This window comes from Onychomys torridus, chromosome 23 (genome assembly GCF_903995425.1).
Source record: "Onychomys torridus chromosome 23, mOncTor1.1, whole genome shotgun sequence".
NCBI lineage: Eukaryota > Metazoa > Chordata > Mammalia > Rodentia > Cricetidae > Onychomys > Onychomys torridus.
In genome coordinates, this window is record NC_050465.1 from 8,332,688 (window position 1) to 8,346,748 (window position 14,061).

Here is a 14,061-nt window from a genome sequence, read left to right on the forward strand (position 1 = left end):
GTGTAGAGATGGCTGATCCCTGCTCTGGGTTCGGCCTTACAGATGGAAGAGTCAACCAGCATGAGGCTTGAAGGACAAGAGACCCTCATAAACATTCTTTCATCAGTAAAATGAAGTGTGGAAAGTGTAGGGGGGTGTTCAGCACAGGGTGCTAAAAGGCTGTTTGTACCCTGAGGGTCACCAGCATTTAGATGCTTCTTTAAATCCCTAGAGCATAGCTCAGTCCCATTCACAGAGAGAGCTTTGCACAAATTAGGTAAACTAGAGGAAATGTCCCTCTTTCAGGCCATACCAGCCCATCCAGTAGGAGATCAGAACAGCCAGTGAATTTTTGCACAGTGGACAGCATGCCACCAACAGGCTCCTGCAGCCTGTGGAATATCCAATGGCACTGGTGAGATCTGCTCCCTCTCGCTGCCTCCACCGCCACCCTCTCTGCATCTGTCCACACTCATGGCCACCCCAGTCCACAGAAATGCAAGTCTCTCGGCAGCGTCCTTGCGTGTGTTTGTGCTGGTGGGGTTTGGGGGAGGTGCAGAGACCCAGGCCCTGCTCTTTGCTGTCTTCCTGGCCCTGTATGTGGTGACTGTCCTGGGCAACCTCACCATGATAGTGCTCATCACCCTGGATGCCCGCCTGCACTCCCCCATGTACTTCTTCCTCAAGAACCTGTCCTTTGTCGACCTCTGCTACTCCTCTGTCATTGCCCCTAATGCCCTGGCCAACTTCCTTTCCTCCTCCAAGATCATCAGCTTCGAGGCTTGTGCCACACAGTTCTTCTTTTTCTCCTTGTTGGCTACCACTGAGACTTTTCTTTTAGCTGTGATGGCCTATGACCGTTTCATGGCCATCTGTAGTCCCCTGAGGTACCCTGTGACCATGCGCCCTACAACCTGTGCTTGTCTGGTTCTGGGTACCTTCTGTGTTGGCTGCCTGAACTCCATTGTGCAGACCAGCCTCACATTCCAGCTGCCCTTCTGCAGTTCCAACCGCATCGACCACTTCTACTGTGATGTGCCTCCATTGCTCCAGCTGGCCTGTGGCAGCACAGCTCTCAATGAGCTCCTTCTCTTTGGCCTCTGTGGGTTCATCATTGTGAGCACCACGTTAGCTGTCCTGGTCTCCTATGGCTACATCACTGTGACCATCCTCAGGATGCACTCGGGATCTGGGCGGCACAAGGTCTTCTCCACCTGTGGCTCTCACCTGACAGCTGTGTCTTTGTTTTATGGGACTCTTTTCGTCATGTATGCACAGCCAGGAGCGGTGACATCCATGGAGCAGGGAAAGGTGGTCTCCATCTTCTACACCCTGGTCATCCCCATGCTCAACCCCCTCATCTACAGTCTGCGCAACAAGGATGTGAAGGATGCCCTGTGGCGGCTGGGTCAGAGACACAACCTCGTGAGGGAGGGTGGGCAGTGAAGGGCTGTCCTGAAGCTGGGTGGAAGGATTCTGTGGGGATCGCTGACCAATGAAAACTACCCCTTTCCTGTCTTCAAAATGGAAATATGTGTGAATCTTTTTACCCATTGATATCCAGTCTTCTTTTAAACTATTTTACAGACACAGCATTGACCTACTGTGAGCTACAAAATTGAGCAGTTTACTCTGCATGCAGAATCCTAAAGGTTGAAAGGAATGAGATCTCCAATCACAGAAGATCTACTGAGACCTTCAACCATCCACAATTCAAAGCAGGGCTGGCTCTTCTACCAACCGCTTCTCAGCTTCTCTGGGCCACGTGCTGACTTCCTGCACAAGAGAAGTTACGCCTTTTTTATCCTGATCAAGTCTGTCAGTAAACAAAATGTTTCTGTCCAACTAACCCTCCAACACCATGCCTGCAGCCATTCCTGAGAGGTAACTCCTATTGCCTCTCCTCTTCCGTCACTTCTCAGCCCATTTTCCACACTACCCCCAAGAGATCTTTGGACACAACAGCTTAGTCAACAGCCAAGGCATCCTGGCCAGTGGTGGTGTCAAGAAGGAGGAGATGGGCTAGGGCTGTCTCAGAACTAATAAATGATACCTCTTTTAAGAAACACCCTCCCCCAGAATGCCGCCCAACCTGGGTCTGGAGAGATGGCTCAGTGATTCAGAGCACTTGTTGCTGTTTCAGAGGACCTGAGTTCAATTCCCAGCGCCCTTGTCAAGCAGTTCACAACCGAGTGTGACACACGTGTTAAGTCCGAAACTCTAGCTCCAGGGTGTCTGACCTCTGGCCTCCTTGGACACCTGCACTCATGTGCACATAACCACGTACACACAATTGTGCACATAATTAAAAGTAATTTTAAAAAAGGTTTTTAAAGAAGGATCCTAGCCAGAAGTCTGTATGTTTGGAGTTGTTCCTCTGAAGCTAGAACCTTCGTCAGACCCCTGCTCCATCATGGCTCTCAGAGACGAATCCATAGACAGAGTGCTCAGTTTCTTAGAAGAGTTGTGTGAGGAAATGTAGACATCCACTTTATATGTAAATAACTGTAAGCAATATATAGGCTATATGCAAGTATAAATCAATATAGACTTGCAGCATAAAAGAACACACTTGGATCATATCTGTAGTAGCTCAGCATGGTCAATACAACCAGATCAAGAGAAAGCATTTGCTCAGATCTTAACAGTGCCCTCACACCACTTCCTGGCATTGCCCCTCAAGGTGAACTCCCACCCTGGATCCAACACACAGACACACTTCATCTCACACAGCTAGCTGTGAATAGAAATGTACAGCTTTTTTTCCTCTGTGACTGGCTTTTGTTTCTCAATAATACCTTTCTAAGGTCAATGCACGCAATGGCCTATAACACTAGACTTTCTGTAAAAGATTGTATTATTATATTGATCCCACCACAGATGCTTCCCAGTTTAACAAAAGTTTACATCTTTATTAAATCATCTCAAGTTTTTAATATCATAAATTGAAAATGCATTTAATGCTTCTAACTTGGCAAATATTCTAGCTAATATTGATGAGCTACCTAATAAGGTTGCAGTTGAGCAAAACTACCTAACTGTAATACAATGCCTACTCTATAGTAGAATGGTAAGTGTCTCATGTGGTCCAATACTGTACTAAATATGGAAAGTATAACAATTGTAGAAGTGAGCCTTTACATAATTGTAAAGTTGAAAATAAGTTGATCCTGAACCTTTGCAAGCTCTGGAGACCGTCTGATATGGTATTACCATCATAATTTTATTTGTTCATCCTCCTGACATGAACATTTAGTTTGCTTCCACTTATCACTTTTGAAGGTAATTCTTGTTTAGATTTATGTCTTTTAAATTTTGATTGATATACAAAGGAAAGAATTTCATTGTGACCTTTTCTTACACATACACATATGTATTCATATATATTATATATACTATGTATGTGTGAAAATAGAAAGGGTATCTGTACATAAAAATAAATATCTATACACATAACTATGCATATATATCATCACACTCAGTTCCCTATTGCCATCCCCAATCCCTCAGCTGGTCCCTTTCATCCCTTGTCCCTCAAATTGTTCCCATTTGCTTTCCTGACGTACACATTCTATTACCTTCACTGGTTCCTCCTCTCCACCCTTACACATCCTTCTCTCCTCAAAGGTCCCCTTTCACACATACATGTATTTGTATGTGTATATATGTATATATGTGTATATATATATATGTGTGTGTGTGTGTGTGTGTGTGTGTGTGTGTGTATGCATATATATATTCCATATATCAGAGAAAGATTGTGGTAATTGTTTCTGAGCCTGGCTTATCCCTCTTAACAGGATGATCTCCAGGTCCATGAAGTTTTCTACAAATGTCCTAATTTCATTTTTCTTTAAAGCTGGAGAGATCATACTTGTCCTTTCTCCAGCAGGGAGCAAGGGACAGCCTTGACATTAACATTTCCCAGCATTTCACACGCCCTGTGAAGGAAAGTATGATCTGGCAGTGGGAGGGTTGTGGGACTTGCTAAGAGTGTGAATGCAAAGCCAATACATTTATACCTTTGAGCTAGCAGTGAGATAGTCATGGTTGAGACAACAGTGCATGGTTGTCTCAACTAGGTTCCTCCAACCCCCTCTCCCCCAGTGTGTAAGTGTTCCCTCCCCTCCCCCAGTGTGTAAGTGTTCCCCTCCCCCAGTGTGTAAGTGTACCCCTCCCCTCCCCCAGTGTGTAAGTGTTCCCTCCCCTCCCCCAGGGTGTAAGTGTTCCCCTCCCCCAGTGTGTAAGTGTTCTCTCCCCTCCCCCAGTGTGTAAGTGTTCCCCTCCCCTCCCCCAGTGTGTAAGTGTTCTCTCCCCTCCCCCAGTGTGTAAGTGTTCCCCTCCCCTCCCCCAGTGTGTAAGTGTTCCCCTCCCCCAGTGTGTAAGTGTTCCCCTCCCCCTGTAGCAGAGTATTTGAAGGTGTGTGACTTTTGTTTGTGTTGCGTTTGTTTAACTCTCTGAAGCTGTGTTACAGTGTCTGTGTGGCACACCTGATGGTTTAATAAAGAACTAGCCAATAGCGAGGCAGGAGAGAGGATAGGCGGGGCTGGCAGGCCAAGAGTATAAATAGAAGGAGAAATCTGGAAAATGACATCAAGAAGGAGCCAGAGAAGGAGGAGGACCCTAGGGGGCAGCCACCCAGCCACCCAGCCACCCAGCCACCCAGCTACACAGCCAACCAAGAAGTAAGAGGCAAAAAAGGCACTAAGACATAGAAAAGGAAAAGCCCAGAGGCAAAAGGTAGTCGGGATACATTAAGAAAAGCTGACTAGAAACTAAGCCAAGCTAAGGCCACGCATTCATTAAGTAATAAGCCTCCATGTGTGCTTTATTTATTTGTGAGTTGGGGGTCCCCCAAAAAGAATAAAACCCCCAACTATACCCCCCAGCCTCCCAGCATTTGTTTTTCTTTTCTTACTAATTTTTTTCATTCATTTTACATCCGGGCTGTAGTTCCCCTCCCTCCTCTCTTCCTCCTCCCCCCTCCTTCCCCTCCTGTATAATATTAGAGGGGCCAGCCTCAATATTATACATCCCAGGGGCTCAGGAGAGAGAACTACTAACGGCGATGATTATTTTCAGGAAATAGAATCTCAGCACACCGAGCTCCATAGTCCACTTGCTTTAATTCCTCTGGCATAACATCCTATATACACAGCTTCAGTTCTGTTCTTACCCAGCTAGTACTTCCCCATCTGGCTCTTCCTCATCTTCCATCTCGTTCCTCTAGTACTCTCTTCTAGTCCTTCAATCTAGTTCTTCCCCATCTCAGTTTGTTCCTCTCAAGTTCTTACCGTCTAGTTCTTCCATTCTCTTTTCTCTTCTCCATCTCCCCGTGCCCTGGGAGTCCTGGTATATACACACTTACAAGCAGTTTTCCCTTGGCAGTGCAAAGCCAGGTTACCAGGGTCAAATGGAGGGGTGATAAGAATCACAGAGAGGGGCTGGAGAGATGGCTCAGAGGTTAAGAGCACCAACTATTCTTCCAGAGGTCTTGAGTTCAATTCCCAGCACCTACATGGTGGCTCACAACCATCTGTAATGAGATCTGGTGCCCTCTTCTGTGTACATAATAAATAAATAAACCTTTAAAAAATATGCAACCAGCTGCCAAGAGTTGGACAGGTCTTTAAAAAAAAAATCACAGAAAGGCAGTAACCATTAATTATCATTTGCAACCCCAAAGGGCAGTGACCAATGGGGAATGAATTAACTAAGGGCTAAATTTGGGTAATATCTAAGAAGAGGGATCCTATGTGCTCAACTATAACCTCAAACGTGATTGGTAGAAAATGTTAGGAATCTATAAGTTGCTAGGTCAGTGGGAGAAAATAAACTGTCTTCTTTTTTCCTGTGGCTCATATCTGTCTGAGCTATCTGCCGTATTTTCTGCATGGTGGGGGAAAGTGTGCTCAGTCACTAGGCAACCTGTGTACAGCTAGATGCCTCTGGTGATAGTTAAAGGGAGATCTGGAACTAGAGGTAAAGTTTGGGAAAGGAGGAAGTAAAGCTTAATTGGCACATCTGCCAGGCCTTCTCAAACAGGTGGCCTGGATGCTTAAGTCTGTTCTTAGAGAAAACAAAGGTATCTGGCTGGATGCTGCCAATGATGATAATTACAGGGAGGCTTGAACTGGGGTTCTGGCTGAGCACAGCTGTCAGCACAGAAAGTTGTCTAAATATTCTAGAAGTGGTTAGGTAAGGAGTTAAAGGTCTATAAAATTAGTAAGGCTGTAAGAAAGGAGGGTCCAAGCTGAATTGTGTAAAGCTATTACTTAATGTCCACCTGACCTAGGTGGTATCTCCTTGTGGAATTTACCTTAAATCAGGAGATTTTCATGTAGACTGTTATTACTGCTAGTCATTGAAAGTGGCTAAGGGAGATATCTGATTCCAGAGAAAGCCTTTCCTGAAGCTGTTCTCCAAATACCTGGAATGTGTATGTCCAGAGAGTGATCAGTCCACACTATTAGCCCTTCTTAGGGAAAAGTCAATTGGGAAAACTATTAAGACACACATGATTTTCATAGTAGAAGATAGCTGATATATATCAATTTCTTCTGGACCCTTTTAGAGTCTTGAATGTATGGGAACATGTCTTCTGAAAGCAGAGATAATTTGACTCTTTCTATTTGTATCCCTTTTGTTTCTTCTTTTCTCTTGTCTTATTGCTCTAGCTAAGACTTCAAATAGTGTAGTCTGATATTTTCCTGTGCCTTGGCCAGCCAGCAGTCCGGACAAGTCTCTCCTACTTGCATCCCCCCAAGTAAACACACAGAGGCTTATATTAATTATAACTGCTTGGTCATTAGCTCAGACTTATTACTGAATAGCTCTTACACTTAAATTAACCCATAATTCTTAACTATGTTTAACCTTTTCTCAGTTCTGCCTTGTCATCTTGCTTCCTCTGTGTCTGGCTGGTGACTCCTGACTCAGCCTTCTTCTTCCCAGAATTCTTCTTGTCTGCTTATCTCGCCTATATGTCTTGCCTGGCTACTGGCCAATCAGTATTTTATTTATCACCACACATTCACAGCATACAGAATGATATTCACAGCAGTATAGTGTTCAATAAAAGAGAGAATGGGTTTTTGGATTTTTTTTTCCATTTGGTAAATATTTGCTGTAGCATTGTCATAGGTGAGGTTTCTGATGTTGGTGTTTCTTCTGTTCCTGATTTCTTCTAGGCTTCTTTCTTCTCTGGTCATTATTATTTCTCTCCATATTCTGCTTTTGGGTTAATTATTTGATATCTCCCTGATTCTTCTTAATGTAAACACTCATGCCATAAACTTTCTTCTTATCGCTGCCTATTCTGTACCCCAGAGTTTCTAGAAAGCTGTGCTTTCATTCTCATCTCATTATGAAGCTTTCAAATTTCTTCCCCAGTTCCTTCCAAAGCACACTGTTCATTCCAGAGTGTATTGTTCAGTCTCCCAAGTACTTGTGTATTTCTGTGAATCCTCTTACTATTGATATCTAGTTTGATCCTACTGTGATCAAATTATTTTAATCATTTTTATTTAATAGGCATTGCCTTGTGGCCTAGCATATAATCTATACTCCTAAGAAAAAATGAGTATTTTATATTTTTGAATGGATTATTCTGTAGAGCTCTGGAAAGTTCATTTGATCTATGATATAGTCTAACTCTGCACTTTCTTTGTTGACATTCATTCAGGGGCCCTATCTGAAGATGTCAGTGGGGCACAGCACATCATCCATTGTTGTTACAGCACAACATGCCTGTCCTCTTATGCTCATTAGTGATTTTTTATGAAATGTATTGATATATATTTACAACTGTTATATCACTTGATGAACTCCCCTTTGTTAATATGTAATGCTTTTCATCTTCATCTTCTCTAATTGTGAATTCAAGGCTATGCCACCAGCTTGTTTATGGTTCCTCTCTGATTGGGAAATTGACTTCCATCCTTAGACTTTCAGGCTATGGGTACCTTTGTCCGTGAGGTGTGTTTCTTGCAGACTGTAGATAGTTGGATGTTGGTTTGTTGCGTGTTTGTTTTTGTTTGCTTGTTTGTTTTGTTGTTGTTGTTTTTTCAACCATTTGCATCTCCTTTTTGGTGAGTGCAAGTCATTTGAAGGGGAGGTGGTTACTGAGAGGGACCTGCTGATTCCTGTGTCTTTGTTGGTTGTTCCCTGTGTGGCTGGATAGTTGTGTTGCTATTTCTAACTTGTTAGTTTACTTTGTTGGACATGATGGATCCTCCTTAGCTCTCCTTTGTTGTCTATTCCTCTCATGAAACTCAAGTTTGAAACATAGTTTTGCTGGTTATTGTAATCTTGGTTGACATTTATTTACTTTCAGGGTTTGAATATATCATTCCACTCTTTCCTGTCTCCTTAGATAGGGGGTTTGATATTATATTGATGTGTTTGCCTTTATAGATAAGTTGCTATTTCTCCATTCCAGCTTCTAGATTTTTAAAAATATTTTTGACAGTTTGACTATACAATATATGGTGAAGAGGTTTTTAACTCTAGTTGTGTCTATTTGGATTTCTAAATGTCTCTTGCATGTATTTATTTTTAATCCACTGAGTAAAATCAGTGTTGCCCATGTGTACATGGGTAAAAGTGGAAAGGAGATGTTTTAGGTAGTCCTGAGGGGAGTTGTAAAAGGGAAGAAGCAGGTAGATGTGATCAAGATATATTATATACCTGGATGAAAATTTCAATGAATAAATGTAAAATATTACAAAAAAGAAATTCTAAATAAATATACAAAAAATTTAGATTAAAAAAAAATAAATGCCTCTTGTGGTTTTAGACTTCCAATTCTTTTTCTAGATTTGGGAATATTTTTTGCTGTAATTTGTCTTGGTTCCCTATGTCCTTGGTTTTATCTCAGTTACTTCTTCAACCTTGTGGATTCTATGTGGTGGTATAGTGTGCACCCCAAGAAAACTTATCTGGGGATCAGAAGACAGAGCCAGCCACTAAATTAGACATAGATGCCAGACAGCGATGGTACACACCTTTAATCCTTTGCTTGGGAAGCACACATGCTTTTAATCCCAGGAAGTAAGATGGCAGGGTAGAAAAGGGTATATAAGGCATGAGGAAACAGGAACTCACTCTCTTGAGGCTGAGGATTTTGTAGAGGTAAAAATGTGACTGTCTTGTTCCATTTCTCTGATCTTTCAGCTTTTACCCTAATACCTGGCTCTGGGTTTTTTGTTTTTGTTTTTGTTTGTTTTTTTTATAAATAAGACCATTTAAGATTCAAGTTACATTTGGCATCCAAGGTGCATCACAAATTTATGAAAAAGCCACTTGCCTGTTGCCTTGCAGACCCCTGGCTCAGGCCTGAGCTGTATGCAGCCAGAGTCTCCACCCCAAGTGGGCTGGAGTTCCTTTCACTTCTTCTCCCCTGGTGGGTTGTGGGTTCTCTCTGGATCCCCACCTCAGACTGCTTCCACACTAGGTAGCTGCTTTGAAATCTGTTTGGGCTTCTACTGTTCTACAGAGAAGCAGTCAGCCTCACATCTGAATCGTCACTGTCAGCAAATTTGGTGAGTCAATTAAGATGTCTTAAAAGGAGAAATTAGTTAAAAGAGAATATTTTCTTACATTAAAAATGGGGGGGTGGCTGGAGAGATGGCTCAGAGGTTAAGAGCACTGGCTGTTCTTGCAGAGGTCCTGAGTTCAATTCCCAGCTAACACATGGTGGCTCACAACCATCTGTAATGAGATCTGACACCCTCTTCTGGCATACAGGCAGAAGAACACTGTATAATAAATAATAATAAATAAACCTTTAACAAAAAAAAGGGGGGGGAAACATTTTTACAATGGAGAGTGTCTGGTCTCTGTTTGATAATACATTAGGCAGTCTGAAAATGGAAATGTTAAATGAGAGGATAATTAATGTTGATGGGATAGATGTAATGTCAATTATAAATATTTGTTTGATCATTTCTGTTTTATCATTTAAAAAATAGGTTAATGTGAGTGTCAAGATAAAAATTTTAGAAAAACTTGTTTAAAAAAGATCATAGAGAGATTCAGACCCAGACAGAGGAATTTAAAGGTGAACCAATCTTAGCATTGCATTATACTGTTATAGACAAATAGCCTAAGGCTTTTAAACAGCCAACCTTAATCTATCTGGTAACCTTACAGGAACTGCCAAATGCTCAAGGCTATGTACAAGCTGATTAGACTCCTGTGCTAATGTTAGATTGAAGAAATTCAAGGAAGCTATAGTGTCATATGATATACATTCTCCATTTGTAAAGCAGATGTTAAACTTGTGGTCCACTTGTAAAAGAGTTATCCCTCAAGACTGGAAAGATTTGGTTACAGCTATTTTAAAGGCTGCTCCACAGTTACAATGGAGGACCTGGTAGAAAGAGAAGACTAAGACTGTTGAACAACAATGTAGGGCTAGAGGTATGGAAATTTCCCAAGATCAACTCCTTGGAAAAGGTGGTTATGCTGACATACAAAGACAATCTTTATATGATGACCACACCCTAATTTTATGCCACATGGAAGCTTTGAATGCTTGGGCTATTCAATGTTTGAGTCATTCACTAAAGTTATATAGGGCCCAAAAGAAATCTTCACAGACCAAATTCAGAATCTAGACCAATAATAATTAAATATCTGGCTTTTGAAAAGACTAACACACAATGCAAAAAGGTAATTAGGCCACTAAAGGCAAGATCAGCACCCTTGGAGGAATGGATCCAAGATATAATTAGTATTGAATCTCATGACCATGATGATGCTTGGATAGGAGAGGTGATTTCCAGAGGTTTGAAGAAAAATAGTAATGTCAATGTTTCAATTGCAGTAAAGGAGGTCAACTAAAAAAGGACTGTAAACAGGGCATTCCTAGAAACAATGTTTTTTCAAGGAACCACATCTTTTGTATTTCCAGCTCTGTTCTTTTATCTCTTTTTGGAATCCAGTGTATTTTTCCCTCATCCTGACTCTCCTCCTTCACTGGGTCAACATCAGTAATTTACAACCTGACATCTCATTAGGACCCCAATTCTACATTCTTTACACATTGTGTGGTGTGTGTGTGTGTGTGTGTGAATGTGTGTGAATGAAACAGATTCCTGCAGGAAATTCTTATCAGGAATAATCTGCTGCTGTGCATCACTGTGGACAAGCACTGTCTTGTCTGTTCATCCACTTCATCCAGTGCACAGTGGGCATGTCACCACTGTAAGCATCCACAGTCAATGAGTTTAGCTTTTCTTATATTTATAGCAATTAGGATATTTGGAGGAAGAATACATGGCATGTCCATTCTCCTACTGTATTGTTTCCTTTTTCATATTTATTGTCAAAACTCTTTACATGTTCTGGATATAAGCCCTTTATTGGTTACAGAATTTGCAAACCTTTCTCCCACTTTGCAGCTTCCATAGTCATAGTAATACTAATTTGTTTGTTTTTTTAATTTGAGTCAACACAATTTCTTAAACTCAGTTTAGTTGTTTCCTCCAGAGTTACTGCATTCTGGCATCTTGAAAGAATATGTGTCTCCACTAGATCTCACAGAATACTTTTTTTTTATTCTTTATGTTTTCTTTCCTTTTCTTACTCTTTCATTTTGGTATCTATATACACAGAATTGATTTTCTGTATCAAGTCTTGCTGTCTTTGCTTGTCTGTAAGTAGTCAGTCATCCTGAACCATGACTGTGATGTCCCCATGCACTTTTGTAGCTCAGTATAAACAGACAAAACTGTGAGACTGGTGTATAAAGCTCCATGATGTAGAACTTGGTACTTGTGGTGCAAGTAATTTATCATCCTGGGCTAAGCCACCTTTGTCTCAGCAATTATAGGAGCCCTTGTCTTGCCCAGACAGTGGGCATCCACGTGTTTTGCTCTTAACAGAAAGCCAATTACCTGGTATTCTGTATTGTCCCAGTTCAGCCCACCTTTATCCAGTCTCCTGACACACTAAGACTGGGTTTTTCCAGAACATTAACCACTGATTGTTTTAAATATATTCTCCAGTGTGTACCATGTCACCTGCCATAAACCAAGAGTCCCTGTATACACAGCCCATTTCTAGAGTCTATATATTATTCTATCAGACTATTTTGTATATTTTATGCTGTTTTATTTTTCAGCATTGGATTTTTAAGATAAAGCACAGTATAAACTTTTAATACTTATGAGTAAAAGTAACAAGTGGCATATAAAGTATTTATAAATCATATAAGATGTTATGGAAGACATAACAAAGGGTTAAGAGGTGCAGAAACAGGTCATAGGTGAGGTTTCAAGTTATGAATAAGCCGACTATGAAATGCCATAGTACTATCAGCCCTATCATAAAGTACTAAATGAATGGGCTCTAAAATATCTCTGCAGAAATCAGCTTTAAAAATAATCAATGAGAGGGGTTGGGGATTTAGCTCAGTGGTAGAGCACTTGCCTAGCAAGCACAAGGCCCTGGGTTTGATCCTCAGCTCAAAAAAAAAAAAAAAGAATAATCAATGAAATCCTCCTCCCAAAAAATGTAGAACAGGGAGGAAGAATTGCTTAGTAGAAAGATGGCTACATTCTAGAGCTTCACAGTTTGGATGATGAATGGATCCTGGACAAAGACCCTGTGTGATCTGCCCCACGGTCTCCCTGCACACTCTGGCCTCTCTGTATGCCATGGCAACTGAAGTGTTCCACCAGGGTGTTCATCAGACAATGTGGTGGTTTGGAAGAAAAAGGCCCTCAATAGGAGTGGCAGCATTAGGAGGTGTGGCATTGTTTGAGGAAGTGGGTCACTATGGGGACGGGCTTTGAGGTCTCTTGCTCAAGCTTCCCTCAGTGTGACAGTCAGTTGACTTCCTGTTGCCTGCAAGATGTAGGACTCTCAGCTACTCCAGGACCACCATGTTCCTGTCATGATAATAATGGACTGAACCTCTAAAACTGTAAGTGAGGCCCCTCAACTAAATGTTTTCTTTATAAGTGTTGCCATGGTCATGGTGTCTCTTCACAGCACGGTGGTGGCACACGCCTTTAATCCCAGCACTCGGGAGGCTGAGGCAGGCGGATCTCTGTGAGTTCGAGGCCAGCCTGGGCTACCAAGTGAGTTCCAGGAATGGCGCAAAGCTACACAGGGAAACCCTGTCTCGAAAAACCAAAAACAAACAAACAAACAAACAAACAAACAGAAGCCTAACTAAGACAGACAGTGTGTGAAACAACAAAAGCTTACTACTCGGAGTTCTAGAAGTCTAAAGTTAAGGTGCCCTGCTTTCTTCTGAGGTCTTCTTGAGTTACAGATTTTTAGCCCTGTATTATGCCCTATTCTCTTCTGATTAGGATTAATAGCAATATTGGATTGACTCATTAATGCAACCCCAATTTACCTTAACAACTTACTTAAGATTCTGTCTCCAGACTCAAATCTGCCACATTCTGAGGCACCAGGGATCAGGACTACAAAATATGACTTTGGTGAAGGGGGAACACTATCTAATCTGTAATGCCCCACATTGGCTACTCAAAACTTCTATCTTTCTCATTTACACACCACACTAACCTCATCAAAAAAAAAAAAAAATCCAGGTCTTTAATCCATTCCAACACCAACAAACATCCCATTTGTGCATTCCCTAAACCAGGTATAGATCATACTCAAGGAATGGTTCATCCTAGATAAAATTGCTCTCTAGCTGTACGCTCGTAAACAAGACAAGCTATCCCCTTCCAAAAAGCAGTGCTGGGGCAGGAAGAGGGCCAAGAGTGAGAACTGGAAGACATGGAAGACAGGGTGATAGCTTCACGCTCATCTGAAGTGCAGTAAAGCAGGCTCCTCTAGAGTTCAACCTTCATGCATTATCTGCTGCGACCTCTACACTCTCACCACTGGAGCATTGTGCATTGTGGTGCATTGTGCTGGGAGCATTGTGCTGTGTGTGGAGCATTGTGCATTGTGCATCTGGTGCATTGTGCTTGGAGGTGTTGTGTTGATGTGTGTGTCAGTGGTCTGCACTTTTCTGTTTGCATTCACTACCCATTGTATAGCTATAGCATATTTTAAATTTTAGATATGTATCTGTGGTGGGCATCTTTTCAG

The 14,061-nt window shown here is 41.8% G+C and overlaps 1 protein-coding gene across 1 annotated transcript; it reads left to right on the forward strand.

Moving 5' to 3' along the window:
• Window positions 1-453: 453 nt before the first annotated feature.
• On the forward strand, window positions 454-1,425 carry LOC118573451 (olfactory receptor 12). Its single transcript, XM_036173761.1, has one exon. The coding sequence runs from the start codon at window positions 454-456 to the stop codon at window positions 1,423-1,425; it is 972 nt and encodes a 323-aa protein (XP_036029654.1).
• Window positions 1,426-14,061: the final 12,636 nt, after the last annotated feature.

Bases quoted from the DNA above. Each gene is read 5' to 3' on its own strand.
- LOC118573451 (XM_036173761.1), top strand. From the start codon at position 454: ATGGCCACCCCAGTCCACAGAAATGCAAGTCTCTCGGCAGCGTCCTTG.